The 17,599-nt window shown below is 39.4% G+C and overlaps 2 protein-coding genes across 6 annotated transcripts; one reads left to right on the top strand and one right to left on the bottom strand.

Annotated features, from left to right (window-relative positions):
• Positions 1–354: 354 nt before the first annotated feature.
• Positions 355–10,704, bottom strand: LOC148331975 (tetratricopeptide repeat protein 39B-like). Of its 5 annotated transcripts, XM_088302711.1 has the most exons (20): positions 10,482–10,704; positions 9,209–9,247; positions 9,051–9,112; positions 8,881–8,909; positions 7,638–7,742; positions 7,428–7,559; positions 7,249–7,325; positions 5,260–5,389; positions 5,074–5,176; positions 4,931–4,996; positions 4,541–4,649; positions 4,386–4,453; positions 3,792–3,851; positions 3,558–3,719; positions 3,106–3,197; positions 2,575–2,695; positions 2,386–2,497; positions 2,190–2,307; positions 1,330–1,446; positions 355–1,246 (listed from the first exon to the last, which is right to left on the bottom strand). In XM_088302711.1, exons 3-20 carry the CDS (start codon positions 9,078–9,080, stop codon positions 1,132–1,134), a joined length of 1,746 nt encoding a protein of 581 aa, XP_088158837.1. In that variant the 5' UTR covers positions 9,081–9,112; positions 9,209–9,247; positions 10,482–10,704; the 3' UTR covers positions 355–1,131. The 5 variants fall into 5 exon arrangements, with proteins under 5 accessions (XP_088158837.1, XP_088158836.1, XP_088158832.1 ...); XM_088302710.1 differs by lacking the exon at positions 9,209–9,247; XM_088302706.1 differs by having other exon boundaries at positions 9,051–9,247; positions 10,482–10,703.
• Positions 10,212–17,389, top strand: snapc3 (small nuclear RNA activating complex, polypeptide 3). Its single transcript, XM_088302712.1, has 9 exons — positions 10,212–10,477; positions 11,763–11,846; positions 11,929–12,007; positions 12,087–12,191; positions 12,538–12,687; positions 12,767–12,849; positions 13,909–14,067; positions 16,409–16,516; positions 17,119–17,389. The coding sequence occupies exons 1-9, from the start codon at positions 10,245–10,247 to the stop codon at positions 17,264–17,266; spliced, it is 1,149 nt and encodes a 382-aa protein (XP_088158838.1). The 5' UTR covers positions 10,212–10,244; the 3' UTR covers positions 17,267–17,389.
• The last annotated feature ends 210 nt before the right edge of the window (positions 17,390–17,599 follow it).

The raw sequence follows: 17,599 nt of genomic DNA, 5'->3' as shown, positions 1-17,599 counted from the left end.
TCATGAGGTGTTTTTTTTTTGTGAATATGACAATTTTTTCCAAGTAAACAAAAACCTATGGAAACATCGCCAACTTTATAGTGTCTTCTTTTGCATTTAATCTTAATTTATTTTATGTCTCTGTAATTTGCCTTCCTGGTGTGTTTTGTGAATCTGTTTAAGTCTGACATCATTTCTATATTAGAATTTTCTACATGTGTATACTTTCTTTAAATCATAAAATAGAATCCAACTGTGTAGTGTGGAGCAAGTCTTTAACAGAAATTCTCAAAATTCACAAAATTGGTGGCTGTTGTTAGACTGAATGGATAGTTGTGTACAAAATATTAAAATATTACACAACCATATAATCAATTATGTTCATTTAAGTTTTATTCAGCTTGTTTGATACATTTCTTCTTGAGGAAAAAAATAGACAATTAGCTATTTACAAGACATCACATCCCCAAGGACGAGAGTACGACTTTCCTAAAATAGTAGCCATGACCTTTCCCTATATAGATGCCTGACTTTTTCCCCACCAGGAAAGTAAACTTGATGCAATTGATGAAAAATGTACATCATTTCAGAGAGACAATTTTTCTTTCCCCAGTGGTAGTTACCTCCTGAGTCCATTTGAATTATGTTACTCACCAAAAAGGTAGCACCTAGTGAAGCTTGTAAACAGCTTTTCTTAGCTCATGCAACAAGTACTCAGGATGATGTAAAGTCAAGTGGAGACAGCATTTTTAACAACCATTTCCAAAATGTGTAGAAAAAGATCCAGCTCTGGATGAATGAGAATATTCCCACGCATAAATAAAGGTCTTACCCCATCTGCAGGTGAATGAATAAACACCCCTCCCACTCGCTCCAGGTGGAAATACACTATTTCAGCACCGAAACAGAGATATGCCACGTGTTTTTTTTTTTTTTTTTGTTTTTTTTTTTTTGGGGGGGGGGGGCAAATTTGTAACTTGATGCTGCATGTATGCTTTTACAGTATAAATACAATATTACAGAAGCCACAGTGTGACGCATTTACAGTACAAAGCTGCGTAGTAAAATGTCCTGGAGGGCCAGTTGGAGTCATGAGGCTTGTGGAGTGCTTGTATGATAACCCGATAATAGGGAGTGCACTCTTGGAAGTGTTCACGCCGGCATACGCGAAGGTGACATTTTGGCCGCAAAGGAGCCCATGCTGTTGAGCACGGCATGGATGCGGAAGTGTAGCCGGGACTCCATGCTGTAGTCTTTGTAGTCCATCCTGTAAGTCGCAGTGGCTTATTTTAGCACATTGTTCAAGGAAAAAAATAAAAAGAACTTTTTGTGCTTGTAGTAGATACTTACTTGGCGCTTTCAAGTACAAAGATGGCCTTTTCGATGTCACCCCTCTGCTTGTGCAGCAGGCCCATCTCGTACATGGTAAACGGCACCAGATAGTTGTCGTACTTCAGGTCGCTTTCACTGGGACAAAAACAGAAACGAGCGCCACTGTTTGACTATCATAAGAAAATACAAAATTCAGAATGCATGTGCAAAAAACACGTTTATCAAGCAAGAGTAGATTATGAAATTGAACAAGATCCCCGTTTTATTGGAGAATCCATGTAGAAGTGATGCGAGAGCCTTGAAACGCAACAAGTGGGAAAATGTCACACTAATGTCTAATATTTTTTCGTTTTAAATCTTAATCATTTTTCCATATTAAGTTGAGGATGTGGCTGGATGGGTTTGACATAACAATTGTGACAAATTTCACAGGAGCCGATTACAACTTAACATTGGACAAATACCATTCTTTTGCATTATGTGTACTTGTCCCAGCTGTCTTAACAGATATGTTTAGATGGGTTTGACAAGCAGTTATAAGCAGTCAAATTTCACATTAAGAGCCAATTTGAGCCTTACATTGGACATGTTATCATTTTTATTATTGATATTGTTACATGTCTTATCAATGACGCAGCTGGTGTAATTCTCCTTAATGGAGCCTCCATGTTTGTGTGACTCAACAGGAACGCAAATTTAAATGAAATGAAGGAACCATGCAGACTTAACATGATGGTTGTCATTATTACTGTTTAACATCAAATTTCATGTGTATTCTATTTAATTGCAGTGACTAGACTGGTTTGACAAGTTGTCAAATTTCTCTGGAGTCAAGTGAAAGAGTTGAGGTATGTGGGTGAACTCAATGCAGATCTCACCTGGATAAGACGCGGTTAAAACAGACCTCCGCCTGGTCGAGCTGCCCCAACTGCCTCAGACACAAGCCCTTAAGCAACTGAACCACACACTGGTCATCCAGGTGGTAGTCGGACGGGTCTGTGCATATAAACACCGTGATACATTTGAGGAAAAAGAGCCGTTTTTTTTTTTTTTCACTAATGTCTTTTTCCTTACTTGAATTATACTTGAGCTGCTCCTCTGCTTTCCCCAACGTAGCCAAGATGTTTTCCGTTAAGTCGACTCTTTTGCCGACAATAGTGAAGCCGTTCCACACGTACATCATTTCCTGCGGGCCGCAAAACGGAAGACATTTGTCAAAATATTGTCTGTTTGATTGAATGAATCATATCGAGCAGTCCTTACCAAAGCTGGGGCGACCAGTTTGACAGGCTTGGAGGAGATGTAGCGCTGAGCCTTCTTTGCCGCAAACTTCTCAGTCGGGATGGACTTTCCGGCCATCTTCAGCCTCAGACCGTCAACCTCCCTGAGAAGCACACTCGCATCATTCAGTGTAATCAAGGTGCAAACCACAGATCTGATCACCTGGATTGGATTTTATGCAAAAATGGTGATTGGTTGTAAGGTCATAATTTCCCGATCGATCAATGATCGGATCCATAAAATTAAGACATTACAGCAAACAATTTTGTTCAAGCCAGCGACGTTCAGTGCAGCCATCGTTAATAATCCAAGGTTCCAACATATGGATTTTTTTTTTTTTTTTTGCCAATCTAAAAGCGGGGTGTCGGTAAAGTAAAATAAAAATAAAGCAAATAAGTTATCTAAATAGATTGGGCCATCTTCAGATCGGGTATGTTTTTTTTACTCGCTGATCAGCTCTAAAATCCTTATCGTATAAGCTTTGCAAAATGCTGTTGTCTTCTTTTGGCGTACCTGAATAAATCCACCACATTTTCACCCAGTTTCTTGACTTCTTCCTCCGGGAGCATGCTCAAAATGGACGCCTTCTGGAATACGTAGATGGCCTACAAGCAAAGAATAAGATCATTTGGAGTTTTCAAAGAATGTAACACATTTGCAAAAACGGTAACCAGTTCGAGTTGTTCCGCGCCTATACTGTCCGTGCAGATTATGATGGATAGAAAGAACAAAAATTGCTATGCTTTGTAAACCTAAAATATGTGACTTCATAAACAAAGACAATTTACAGAGTACCCCAGCAAAAATATTTCAGAAACAATTTACATTCTTCAGTGAGCCCAATTAAAGTTTTCATGAAAGTCAAAACACAGTTTAGCCTAGCAGCAAATTATGATGGAGCGTAAGATAGACCAATTAAATATGTGAAGTCATCTATCTATACATTTTTTCCCCTCAGTAGTCACCTGTGACCATTTGCTCTCCTTGCAGAGCAGATCAGCGTAATGGTACGCTTCCCGCCAATTCTGTTGAAAGGAGTAGGCCCACATGAGCTCCCAATAGCATAGGTGGTGAATCTGGCGCCATTCCTGCTGAGCGGCGATGCAAGCGTGGAACTTTTCCTGAGCCTAGGCAGAGAAACGCGACAATCAGCGAAAACGTGGAGCCACAATGAAGGGAATTTTGTCAGACTCCCTTACTAATGTGATGTTTCCTTTGAGCAGGGATGTTCTTGCAACGTAGAAAAGCATCAGGGCTCCCTGTGGATAAAATGAATACGTTGAAATGTGCAATGGAAACTTCCTGTTGGTTTTTTTTATACATGAAGAAAATTCAGGGCCTCCAACAACTAACTTGTGTGGTTTTGTATACATTCGTGACAATTTGGAGTCTTTGATTAGCCCAACTTTTTTTTTTTTTTTTTTACAACTATTATATTAGTCTCATCTCAATCATTCTCAGATTTGGGGAAACTATTCATTCTCTGATCCGCTTATTTATTTTTTCAGAGAACCTAATAAAGTTTTTTTTTTGCGTGTTTAGTTAACATTGAAGACAGCATGGAACGAACCACACAAAGACAATTACGAAGCACCGATGGTGTTCAATTTCACGAGTACAAAAATAATAAATAAAAAAAACAGGTCCTACTTGATACAGCAGTCAATGAGACTGATTTTTGGCACTAGCATAAGTTTGGAGTTTACAACTGTCCAAATGAGTACAAACACACATAACACATTGTGCATCATTATGTTTTATATGATGATGCCAGAGTAGTTTTAAGATCTTACATTTGGGAACCTTTTCGCATAAGGCGCCAGCAGAGCCTCTGCCTCACTTAAATCCACGTCACCAGAACCTTTGGGTAGATTAGAGAATGCTTACAAAAACAAATCAACAAATAAAAATGTTTGCATTTGGAGATCAAATGAAAGCTGCTTTTTACCCAGAATGACTGAGATGTAGAGATGAAACATGAGCAGAGTCAATGTGCTGAGAATAGAGCGCAGACTGTCGCTGGATGCGCCCGCTCGCAACTCAGACAAACCCAACTCCTGCGGAATTAAAAAACAATATTTCTATGTAATAGAATATATACAGTTATATATTGTGCACAATACATCTTCTCTGATCATGGAGACCAGAAAGTTGTTCAAAAAGTAATGAAACTTAAAAGTTGGACTTGTACATTCAAAAGTTTAGAGAAAGTCAAATTAAATGTGCCAAGTAAGGTTTATGTGCATTTACGGTCATATTGAAATTTCACCCAAAAAGACAATTATTCCTAATTTTTTGTAACGCTTTTATATCGGCATATTGGACTGAGTAGACCAACCCTGTCCCCCGAGAAACCCAAAAATTCCATCAATTTGAGGATTCGAGCTGGTAACAGAGAGAGCATCTGGAAAAAAAAACATTTGTTTTAGGTTTTAGTTCTAGGTATGTGAATGGCTACTGTAGGTTTGTAAATGCTCTCACCAGATTAAAAGATCCAATGCCCATGCTGACACCACCCTTAAAGTGAATATGCGTGCTGCTCTTCTCCATTGCTGTATTGCCGTGTACCATGGCCTGACACTCCCTGCAGACGCACACAAAAACATTTCTCTTAAAACTGTCTCCATACAAATGTTACAGAAGTGCCAACATCTGCGTCGCGCTTACTTGAAAATCTGATAGCTGTTTCGGATCCTCATGCCGCCCTTGATGAAACCGATGATGCTCTCGTCGAGGAACGTGAGCGCCGCCTTCTGCAGCAGCACTTCGGCGTAGCAGAGCTCAGCGTGCATTTCCTCTGTGTGTAAAGCACGACGCAACTGAACACAGATTTATATGCATGTCTAATCTAGTAAATAGGCCAAATGAAGAGAGAATTACAATCTGAGGCGAATGACACAAAGTTCTCGTCCTGAAATATATGGACAATGTTTATGTTTAGAGGGGAAGTCAACTCAAAAAGTTTTTTTACAATACGTAGCCTCAACAAGGTATCCTGATTAATACAGTCTATGTGGAATATGAATTAAGCAGCAAATTCCACCTGCTTGTACAAGTCCGTTTTTTATTACAATTGATTCACTTTATTTAATTTTTACAGCCCCCTAGGAAGAAGAAAACATTTTGTGACTCCTCAACTCTATACCGCAACTACACATAGCATTTTGTCCCGCAAAAATCTAACATATACCTTTGCATAACCCTGCTTCCTTATTAAAATTAGGGAATAATAGAAATTTAAGTATGTAGAAGATATTTAGTGTGGAACCCAGGCTCAGAGACACAGTTCCGTATAAAAAAAAAAAACAAATAATAAAAAAGCAGAGCTCAGCGTGCATTTCCTCTGTGTGTAAAACACGACGCAACTGAACACAGATTTATATGCATGTCTAATCTAGTAAATAGGCCAAATGAAGAGAGAATTACAATCTGAGGCGAATGACACAAAGTTCTCGTCCTGAAATATATGGACAATGTTTATGTTTAGAGGGGAAGTCAACTCAAAAAGTTTTTTTACAATACGTAGCCTCAACAAGGTATCCTGATTAATACAGTCTATGTGGAATATGAATTAAGCAGCAAATTCCACCTGCTTGTACAAGTCCGTTTTTTATTACAATTGATTCACTTTATTTAATTTTTACAGCCCCCTAGGAAGAAGAAAACATTTTGTGACTCCTCAACTCTATACCGCAACTACACATAGCATTTTGTCCCGCAAAAATCTAACATATACCTTTGCATAACCCTGCTTCCTTATTAAAATTAGGGAATAATAGAAATTTAAGTATGTAGAAGATATTTAGTGTGGAACCCAGGCTCAGAGACACAGTTCCGTATAAAAAAAAAAAACAAATAATAAAAAAGCAGAGCTCAGCGTGCATTTCCTCTGTGTGTAAAACACGACGCAACTGAACACAGATTTATATGCATGTCTAATCTAGTAAATAGGCCAAATGAAGAGAGAATTACAATCTGAGGCGAATGACACAAAGTTCTCGTCCTGAAATATATGGACAATGTTTATGTTTAGAGGGGAAGTCAACTCAAAAAGTTTTTTTACAATACGTAGCCTCAATAAGGTATCCTGATTAATACAGTCTATGTGGAATATGAATTAAGCAGCAAATTCCACCTGCTTGTACAAGTCTGTTTTTTATTACAATTGATTCACTTTATTTAATTTTTACAGCCCCCTAGGAAGAAGAAAACATTTTGTGACTCCTCAACTCTATACCGCAACTACACATAGCATTTTGTCCCGCAAAAATCTAACATATACCTTTGCATAACCCTGCTTCCTTATTAAAATTAAAGAAATAATGTACATAGATCAATTCACAAAAAAACAATGTTTTTTTTTAACCCATTTTCATTCCTGTTTAAAAATGTTTATGGCATCTCATCAGATTTGTGCATGCCACTTCATATCTCCTACTCCTTGCCACGTATGTTCACTGAGAGTGAATACTTCCTGCACACACTGACAATGAGAGCGCCACTGCCATCTACTGTACGGAATGTGCACCAACATTTTATTGTAGTATGCCCCCCCCCCTAAAAAAAAAGCGAAAAATGTTCCCGAAGGTCAGAAGGGCCCACTCAAGTATCTGAGAAGGACTGCTGTTGTTACATGGATGGGATGTGACTTCTCACCTTCTGTCAGACTTTCAGGTGACTGTCTTTGCCACAGATTGACCAGAGTCTCCATTATTCCTGTTTTCTTCCTAAACCTAAAGTTAGAAAAGAAACAACTTTTTTATTTCTGCAGTCTAAGAAAGTAATTCTGTTTGGTGAAATAGCATCACGGTTCCGACCAACTGTCGGGGTCATACCTCTGACATGTCAGGAGAGCATCACTCAGTGACTCCATGGCAGCTTCCATGTCCTTTGGGTCAAAGGTCATGCCCGCCTGCATCACGAGCATGCTACTGTAGCCCATGGCATGGTACATGCTCTGGCTCTTCCTGCAAGTAACAAAAATAGATATATCATATCTTGTGCTGCCTTTTAAGTCAACGTGCGGAGAATGAAGATGGACCTACCAAGGTTCTAAAAGAGCCAAGGCATCTGCGAACTTATTATTTAGAAAGAGCTCAAGAGCGTCGGAGCATTCATTCAATGCAGCCTCTAAATCCATTGGTGGCTCTCTGGAGGGAATAATAGAAATTTAAGTATGTAGAAGATATTTAGTGTGGAACCCAGGCTCAGAGACACAGTTCAGTATAAAAAAAAAACAAATAATAAAAAAAACAACCACCTTTCAATTTCCTTTCGATTTCATTATACGAGTTACAGATGTAACCAACAAAACCAGAACAATGAGGAAAAAGGCAAATGTCAAGATGAAAACAAAATACAATGAAACAGACGTAAAAACATCTTGACCAAGGAAACATTTTGAGGGCTGTAAAGAAAACTCTGAGACACCTGCAAAACCACAGCATGGGATTCATGTGAAGGTCATGAACAAGTACAGATGCTTGACCAAAATAGGCCGAGCCATGAACAAGACAAGGAAGGCCATTTGCCGTAAAGTACATAGAGTATAGCCTGTTAATTCTGGACCTTTGCCAAAGGAATTTGAAGGCTTTTAGAAAGAAAGCATCAGCTTGTGATCCCAAACGCACAAACTTGTCATGGCTCGGGTTTGCACGGATTATTCTTAGAGCTTTGGTCTCTCTAATCTTCATTGATGATTATGTCAGCAGCAAAATGAGGAACACAATGAAGCATTTTAAATAATGATGGAACCAAACTGACTTGGATATAGTTTGCCATGCAACAAATCACGAGCCGAAGAGCCAAGCCAATGTAAACCTTATGGGGCATGCTTTTGAGGGGGAAATAAATTCAGTGTTCAGACGAACCCTATAGATATATTTTAGCTGCTGAGGCCATAGGGAGTGACCCACGTAAACATGATCCAAAAAGATTACTGCAGGACCCACCATGAGATGTTTAAAAAAAAAAAGGTTACTCGAGTGTAAAAATAATGCAACTTATCAGAGCACAAACATGTAATGGAGTTATAACAGATTGGCCCAAGTGACCAGTAATTCTACTGGAACATCATTATTATACTATATGCAGTGGCACCTAGGACTGAAAGTCTTGTAACACAAAAAAACAAATATTCAAGTTTCAAAACTTTAGTTTTAAGGATCTGATTCAAAATGAACTTAGTGCCCCCTAGTGTGTGAATCATATTGCATATGTCAGAGTATGTTAAATATCGCTGCATTGCGTAACAAAAACAATGACATCAAAGTGAAAGAAATAACTTACAATAAATTTCCAGAACAGGGTTTGGCCACCTAGGAAGAAATGATAGAAAATAGAAAAGCTAAGCTTTTTGGCATAATAAATCATCATATTAATTTTAATGTCCATATTAGACATTCCTTCTGTTAAAAATATAACAAGTAAAAATTGTGTCCTTAAAAACAAAAACTAACCTGTTGCTGTGAGTAGTCTTCGATCTCCATTGGCAAGAATAAAAAATTTGTTCCGTACGTCTCTAGAAAGATGAAAAAAAGCTTCTTTGCAGCTCAGTTTGCAGATCTTCACCTTCACTTGGAAAATAAATCACTCATGAGTCCCTGAATATTTATACTTTACGAAGGTTACGAGGGCCAGCCCACTCCCGTATCTCCTGTTATGACACACACAGCATCACTGAGTGAAGGCAACAATCTGCTGGTTGTTTCACCATCTACAAAGCAACCTATCCAAGCAGGACTGTGGTGTGAAATTGCAATTCCCATTTGCCACAAAATACTAAGACAGTAAACTATTGTCGGTGGAACATGTCTGTTATACACTGCATAAGGAGTATTCATGGGGACACCCCATACCCTTAGTGGCAAAAAAAAATATCATTATTTCGAGGCATTTCGAATTTAACCATTTTAAAAAGGGTGCTCTATTATAGCACAGCGAAGTGTCGAGCTTACTCTTAGCAATAATTACTACGAAGTAAACTAGCACATCAATGTTATGTTCCACCCCATGACGCGACGTCACAACACCGTTTTTTAGTGTGCAACACCGTTAATTTTGAGAGGTCATTTCTGGAGGCAGAAATTATTAGCAAACAAGCTTTCAAAGAACTTGTGGATTGTTGTAGTAGACTAGACCCGCGCTCTATTTGCGTTTCACAAAGACTGGAGAGGTCTAAGGAAAAGTCTGAATGAGCTGATACGTTGACCCCACTTGTTTAGTGTCGCTGCGGGAAGGCAGCTAAATAGTGTTCGTGTGTTACTACATTACCCACAAAACCCTGCGCGGTATAGTTTTAAGTCGTTATTCCTCCATTATTACACAAAGCACGATATCCAAAATACAGCATACAACAAATTAAAACATAAAAAGCAAAATTATATTTTCACTGTTCTGAAATCTTACTACATGTACCCACAACGACAATCTCGGGTACATCTTATTTTCTGTTTAAAGAAAATTAAGCCGGAATTCTAGTCGACTTGGCTAAACAACGACGAATCCATCTAGATCGCTTATATCGTAGTACTACCATCCACACCAAAAACGTGTTTAAATAACTACTTTAATAGGCGATTGTGTTTTCGACAGTGGCACTACATTACCCACAATTCCTAATATACAGCACCCCCACCCCACCGCCAGTAAACATGGCGGCTTCAGCTCTAACATCGGACTCCAATCCAAACATCCCAGAATACGAATACAGCAACGCGAATACCAAAACGTTTCACATAGACTCGTTTAGAAAAGAGTGGTTGAGCAGACTCAAGCCGTCCGATTACTCCTACGCGACCGAGGACGAAGACACGTTCCACGCCAACTTTGCTCACGAGATGGGAGTCAGCGTGGACATGATGCGCCAGCTCAAAGAAGTCTGCAGGTACCTCTTATCACACCGCATGCATCAAAAGCGCTGTCTTCAGAAACAGCGTCGTACAAGTCAAGAAAGATAGCCCAAATCAGCTCTGCTTAAATAGTAGACATAACCCCTTCACATGAAATGTAGTCACGAAGAGGACATGACCAACATCACACACAACGCTTTCAGGAAGTAGAAATGACATCCATCACACCGGTGGCTCATCTCGTGTCTCTTAATTGTAACTTTCTTTTCCTGCTTTCAATTAGTGGCCGATTGCAAGCAACGTTTATGTGCACATCACCACCTACTGCACGAGAATTTGGAGCACTCATGTCCCCACTCTTACAATATACCCATTAACTTAGTTTCCCTTATCAACAAATGTCATTAGGGGGTGGGAGGTGTCACCTGCAAGTATTCTATGTTGCCCCCCCCTTTCACCCCCCCCCCTCAAAACACTTCTTTTTGGTCGCCTTTATATCCCAATCCAATATTGCATCTTTTTTTCAACAATAAAATTAGCAAAAAATACAGTTAGCTATACAATTAGAATTAGAAATTAGAAATCCCTTTATTGTCATTGTACTCAAGAGTGCAACGAGATTAGAGAGCTCCCCTCTCCAGTGCAATACAACAATAATACAGACAAATATATAAATTAGATATATAAGAGAGTGCAATGGAAAATAATACTGAAGGGTATATAAAAACACATCACGATGCTGTTCTGCAAGGTAAAGGTGGTCTCGTGTAATGAGGATGTTAATCCTTCTCATATGTGTGTCATATTTAACACATTTATGTTTGATTTATGTTGCACTATGTTCTTTATTTATTTATCTTTATTTATTTTTTTCAAACAGTGGCTTTAGGTTCTGTGTCAAATAGTGACGTCCAGGTCCATTCCTTACACAGCTTGCATTTTTTTCAATTTGCCGAGTGATGCAGGCGGTACATTTGTGACGCATTAATGACGTGAAATCATCCTTAGTAGACATATTCATCAAATGATGACATCGAGGAGAGATCATCTCATTACCCCAAAACATTTCTACCTCCTCCCCCCTTGCTCCTCAGTCAATCTCCTCCCCCCTCCATGGATTTTGTGGTCGTAGGAGCTAGCACGTAAACAAAGGAGCAAGTACCAAGGAAGCTGGAATTAGGCAAATGAGATGAGCCCAGAAATAGTCCTATCCCATAAACCGACAACTTCTCAATGACATTTGATGCAGCCAGGAAGTAAACACAGCCCCTATCTTGTCTGTTTTTATCCACCTGGCATGTTATTTTACCTTTCGAACAGCACTGCGTCACTTCGTTGCCATCCAGAGGACCAGCAGCCTGACCCAGAAGTTGTACCTGAAGACTCCACATTGAAAACTCTTGTGTACGAATTTTCATTCGCTTTGAATTTGTGTATCGCCAGCTGTGAAATCCATGTTGACGGCTTTGTGATTTTGTCTGACCAGCGAAAGGAAAAAGAAGCAAGATTACAAATCTTCTCTAAAAATCAGCAAGAACAGACACGACCTTTATGCAGATGAGCAGGTGAGTAACAAATTAGCACGGTTCGGACTTTGTGGAGGAATGAGCTTTCTAGAGTTTGGTTTCTGCTTAATTTTCTTAGGAGCGACTGGCTGTCACGATGAAACCAGAGGCCGTGGAAAATATGGTCCCTGAAGGAGACGTCATTCTGACCATCAATGTCTACTATCCGGCCACTTTCGAAAAGGTGAGCAGCAACCTTTTTTAATTTAAAAATTTTTTTTTTTATTGTTGCGATTTAAAGTGACGATATTACCGCTGAAGTTGTTGCAGCAAGGATGGCCCATTGACCTCATCACAGTTTTTTTTATTTGAATGTGATCTAATTGAAATGCTCGAATTATATTCATAATATGAACTCAACATTCTAGAAGGATAATGTTTCTCGCCTTCAACGGATTTTATTTGAACTCTTGAAGGTTCTTCTCTACAATTTTGTCAAGAACAATCCCGCACCTTTTAGGTGTTGGCAATTAGCACTTGGCCAATTTTTCTTCTCAACAGATGCCCATCCTCTGCTTTCCCCCTCGCAGTTTTGCTACGTCCGACCGCACATGACGCTGCTGCTGATGGGATCTCAAAGGTTGACGGAGCTGCGGGATGCCATTTGCTGCTCCAGCGACCTGCAAATGTGTGGCGAGTTCAGCAACGTGCCGGACATGGCGCCGGACTTTGTCAGCAAAGTGAGCGCAAATCAACCACGCCAACCCCAGCCCTCCCATCTGGCACATTTGTAACGCACAGCCTTTTGATGTGTTACAGGACCACTACAAGTCTGCTTTCTTTTTCTTTGAAGGGGTGTTCTATAACGACATGCGCTACCCGGAATGTCACGACATCAGCCAGTGAGTTTGAATGCGCTTCGTTAACCCTTAGCTTCTCATTCTTCTGATAAGTGGCCCCTGAAACAAACGCAGCCTCTCATGAATAAACAGCCCTTTTAGAAATTATTCGGACAGGTTTCTGACTGAGTTATCAATAAAAGAGTCAGTGTGGGTGGAACTGGAAACGCGTTAAGGGACGAATTGTTAGTGAAAGGCTCGTTTGTGGTCAAATCAGCCGATTACGCAAAGCTGACGAAAGTACGGTCCAGATGGAGATTCCCTAAACAAAGTGTTTATGCTGCTCATTTTGAGGAAACATTTACTAAAAAATAATCACATGTAATTCCAGCATCGTAGGGCAGATCATTGCACTTTTTACTTCTACACTAAAAATATACGTACTCCTGTGACGGACATTGTGTAATGCGGGTGAATTCATTCCTCTATATACAGCTGCATTTGTTTATGTCAACATTTGCTTACTTGCAAAGACATTCATAAACATATGAGTTCCTGCTAATGGATATAGACAGAAAATCTGTCAAAAACTCGTAAAAAAAAAAGTAAAAAAGTCAGATTTCAGGCAAGCCAAAGTCCAGTGACGATGGCCCAACTGGGCAAATTCAAATTTCAGGAGTACATATGATGAAAATCACCACGCATTTAGCCACTAAACTGATCAATCATCATTGATTTTTTTTTTTACCGCACGATGAATGTGTTGTTGCTCGTCAGGTTCAATCACGTCATAAGGAATGGCTTGAACAAGATACGAGAGGGTGTCAAAAAGTAATGAGCCGTGTTCACCTGAGTTATAGTTAATATTTTTTCCAGATATTTCAAGAGTGTGTAGTAATTAAAATAGTTTCGATATAAACTGTGAAAAAATGTTATTTGCATGTATCCACTTCCTGTCAGCCATTTTGGAAATGATGTGACTGATGGATGTCATTCAGAAGCCAAGTTGATTGACTTCCACCATCGCCTCCACACTACAAGCACATCTATTCCTACGATGGAATGCAAAATGCAAAGAGAGGATATTTTTGGACGGACGCTGTTTTGTAATCATCTTTGCAGGACCACAATCACATGGGCCAAGGCCAACAAATTCCCCCCGTACACCCAGGCCAAGATGGAGGACACGAAGCTGGTGGATCTGCAGGTGAAAGTGGGCTTCCCGTACCTCTACTGTCACCAGGGCGACTGCGAGCATGTCGTCATCATCACAGATGTCAGGTAAAACCAAAGCGCCCCCTACTGGAAATTTGAACTTATTTCGGCTTTGATTAATTTCCCAACCACTTGAACTTCCTCGGATTGTTCCTTTATGTTCCAAGCACCAAATTTCCGATCTTGTTTGTATGCAAAGTAAATGAATTGAAAGATCAGATAAATCTACACTTATATCAGCGTTTATTTTCTGTCCTAGTCAATTTTAAATGGCATTTTGGGATTATGGACACAGTTCAAAGTGAAACTTCTGTTGACTGTTAATCATGCCATAACAGAGATTGGTGTCAATAAGGTTGGCAGGAATCTCTCTCTTATTTTTTTTTTTTTAAAGGTCAGAGCAAGAACCCAATTGATTGGCAACGGTCACTTATGCAAAGTGGCGGACTCATTCAGGCCACTTTTGTCCTGTCTGGAGAAAATGAAGGTCTTGATGGGACTGGTTATTGTGTTACTTATCGTTCCCCTCATGTGCAGCAATTGAGTATGACACAATGGTTGTTTTTAAACTACTCTATAAATGTTCTGTTTAATGAAGTTGAGTAATTATTAACATTAATATTTTTTTTTTTGTTTCCTAACATTCAACTTCCAATATTTGGGGACTAGATAACATTTCAAAGCATGTTTATTATTTTTTTAATGATGCAGTAGGAACGATGATACTGCCGAGATTAAAGCTAAATTTACCTTCATCAAAAAAAAAGTAATCTGCATGCTCTGTCAGAAGTAATTTGCAATCTTTTGAATTTCCTTTCTGTTCCTATGTCACAGCAAGAATCCAACTGATTTGGAATGTTATCTGAGCGAAGTTTCAAAAGGACAAATATTCGTACGAGATCACTTGACCTGTCATCATTGTCAACGTCATCTAGTTACAATCTTCATCTTCAAACCGTTGCATTTTAAAGCCGCTACCCTCCTCGTCTCTAACTGTTAGAGAAATTAATCCGTGGGCTATGCCATTTTTTTTTTTTTGGCACGTTCTCTTCTCAGGGGTCCCAACCGCTTTCAAATAATAAGCCGATTGATTTTAAAGATCTCACACATAATGGCCAAGCTCAAACGTCAAACCACTGCATTCCTGAGATGCTTTTGAGGTTTCTCGATTTCCACCGTATCCGACGCCATGTTGAACACATTCAAGGGACCTACAGTTGTACGCCAAAGCAAGAACCCTACGGATTCGGAAGGCTTTCTGACACAGGATTGGCTACTTGCGGTAGGCTTAGTGCTCTTCAGATGTTTCCTAATCATCGTTCTTTGTCAAGACAGAATCGATTGCTCAGATTTCTGCTCCAGCCTTCAATGACCGCTGAGTGTAAGTGAAACATTCTCCATAGTAATCACCCCCATGTCATAATTATTAGCAATCCTCTATTAAGGTGATGTCAAATAGAATTGGTCTGAAGGGTCCAATGAGACATTTGAGACTTCAGCTGTTTCTTCTTTCAGCAGCTTTGGTCTGTCCTGCTCATTGTCTTGCGATTCAGGACTGTTTCTCTGCTTTGTGTTGAAAAACTCTTCTTTCAAAAGCCTCAGACCTTTCGGCCCAATTCTGACATTGCCTTAAACGGTTTTGCTAATAACTCTTTAGAACATTGAGGATGATTACTTAGGAGTAGATCTGAACAATTAAACGCAATACAGCAGAATGCAATTTTCAAATTACAAAGGCAGCCATTTTAGGGAAAAAAGGACATCAGCTTCATTTCACTCGGTCTGGAGGCTTGATGGAGTAGATAAACTGTCTTTCATATTAATTTGTGGTTCATTTATTTTAGTGTATGCTTAACCTACAATAATAATAATAATAAATCATCACATTGTAAATCGTAATCACAATATTGACAAAAAAAATTGGTATTCGATTATTTTTAAAAATTATTTTCAAAATTGAATCATCTTGCTAAGAGACAAAAATAACCTCCTTGGTGGAGGTAATAAAAATAAAATGTATGGTCGTTTGCATTCAGTCTCCAGCAGCAAGCCGACCGTGACCAAGTCGAAAGCTTGTGTTCAGAGGCAGAAATAAATTGAGTCACACACCCACTCGGATGAATGAACTCCACCGTTGTCTCCACCAACCAAATCGTCTTGCGGCCACTCTGCCTCTAAGGATGTGACGCACACGGGAACCTCCGCAGTATCGGGTGATATGAAAAGTGTGGTTTGTTACACAAAAGGCACTCATCGTGCCACCGGACGCCTTAAATGACTGCGTCTGACTGATGCGTAAGCAAGGGCCCGACCACATGTGAAAGTAGTCCCTTTAAGAAGCGGATCTGCTGGCATTTGCCAGCCCATTAAAAAAAGTTTTGTTTCTTTTTTTTGGTTGTGTTTGTAGGCTGACTCATAAGGATGACTGCCTGGACCGGAAGTTCTACCCATTGCTAATCCACAAACATCGGATCGCCACACAGAAATGTGCCGTTTGCTACACCTTCATTGCCAGGTGCGCTGTTAAAAAAAAAAAAAAAAAAAAAGGTTATGCATTTACAAAAGTGGTAGGAAACCTATGGCCCGTGGGCTATATGAAGCTTCCTTTGGGGTTTTTTCCACAGGCCACTGAGCATTTAATGACGAGGCCCCTAATATTTCAATCATACAGCGGAAGATATTTTCTTCATTTTCATCTGTTTTGATAATTTAATGGATTATAAATAAAAAAATTTAAATACAGTCGACTCCAGAATAGCAACAGCAGCGGATTTTAATATTTTGTATTTTTTTTATAATATTTTTTTTTTATTGTTGTTGGTCAAGCTCACAATTGTTGGGCGGATGTGCCGCTAACGTCTCGATAATTACCGGTATACAGTATTAAAATACGTTTTTGTTGCATTAATGTAGCGTTTTTCTTCTTTACATTTATTTATCTCAATTTGTTGTATTGTGAATACAATTAAAACCATAATAAAATTCAAATAAACAAATGTACCTACTTTATAAACAGCTGAAGTATTTTACTTTTGAGCCTCGTAACGTGGCTTTTGAGCGCAAACGATCGCCCACCCGATTTACACCCTGGACCTTCCACCTGCTGTTTTTCCACAGGTGGTGCACCACTGGCGACCAGTTCGCCCCAAGTCACCCTTGTGTGTTTTGCGACAAGTGTTTCCGCATGCTGCACTACGACGCCGACGGCAACAAGTTGGGAGACTTCCTGGCCTATCCCTACATGGACCGCGGAGCTTTCAACTGATGCTGCTTTTCACAACTCGCCGCGTTATCATGTTTATCGGTGTTGCTGCAGGTTGACTTCCTGTTTTGTACAATTTGTGTATATTTGAAAGAGACAAGTAATAAAGTTAAGACTTTGAAAGATTGTTGACTAAGATTCATTCCTCATATCAGAGGTAGGAGCAAGTCACATTATGTAAATTTCAGGCCTTAACCTCCAAGTTTAAAGTCTTTTTAGTCTTAGATTACTGTCACAAAATCACACATTCATTGGAATATTAGACACACACGTTCACAATAAGTTCTCTGTACCATCTACTTGCGCTGTCTTCTCATTTCACTGACACAAAGTTTA

Source organism: Idiotropiscis lumnitzeri, chromosome 8, assembly GCF_059441095.1.
Source record: "Idiotropiscis lumnitzeri isolate Australia: NSW breed Sydney's pygmy pipehorse chromosome 8, RoL_Ilum_1.0, whole genome shotgun sequence".
Taxonomy (NCBI): domain Eukaryota; kingdom Metazoa; phylum Chordata; class Actinopteri; order Syngnathiformes; family Syngnathidae; genus Idiotropiscis; species Idiotropiscis lumnitzeri.
This window is presented reverse-complemented; position numbering and strand designations above follow the sequence as displayed.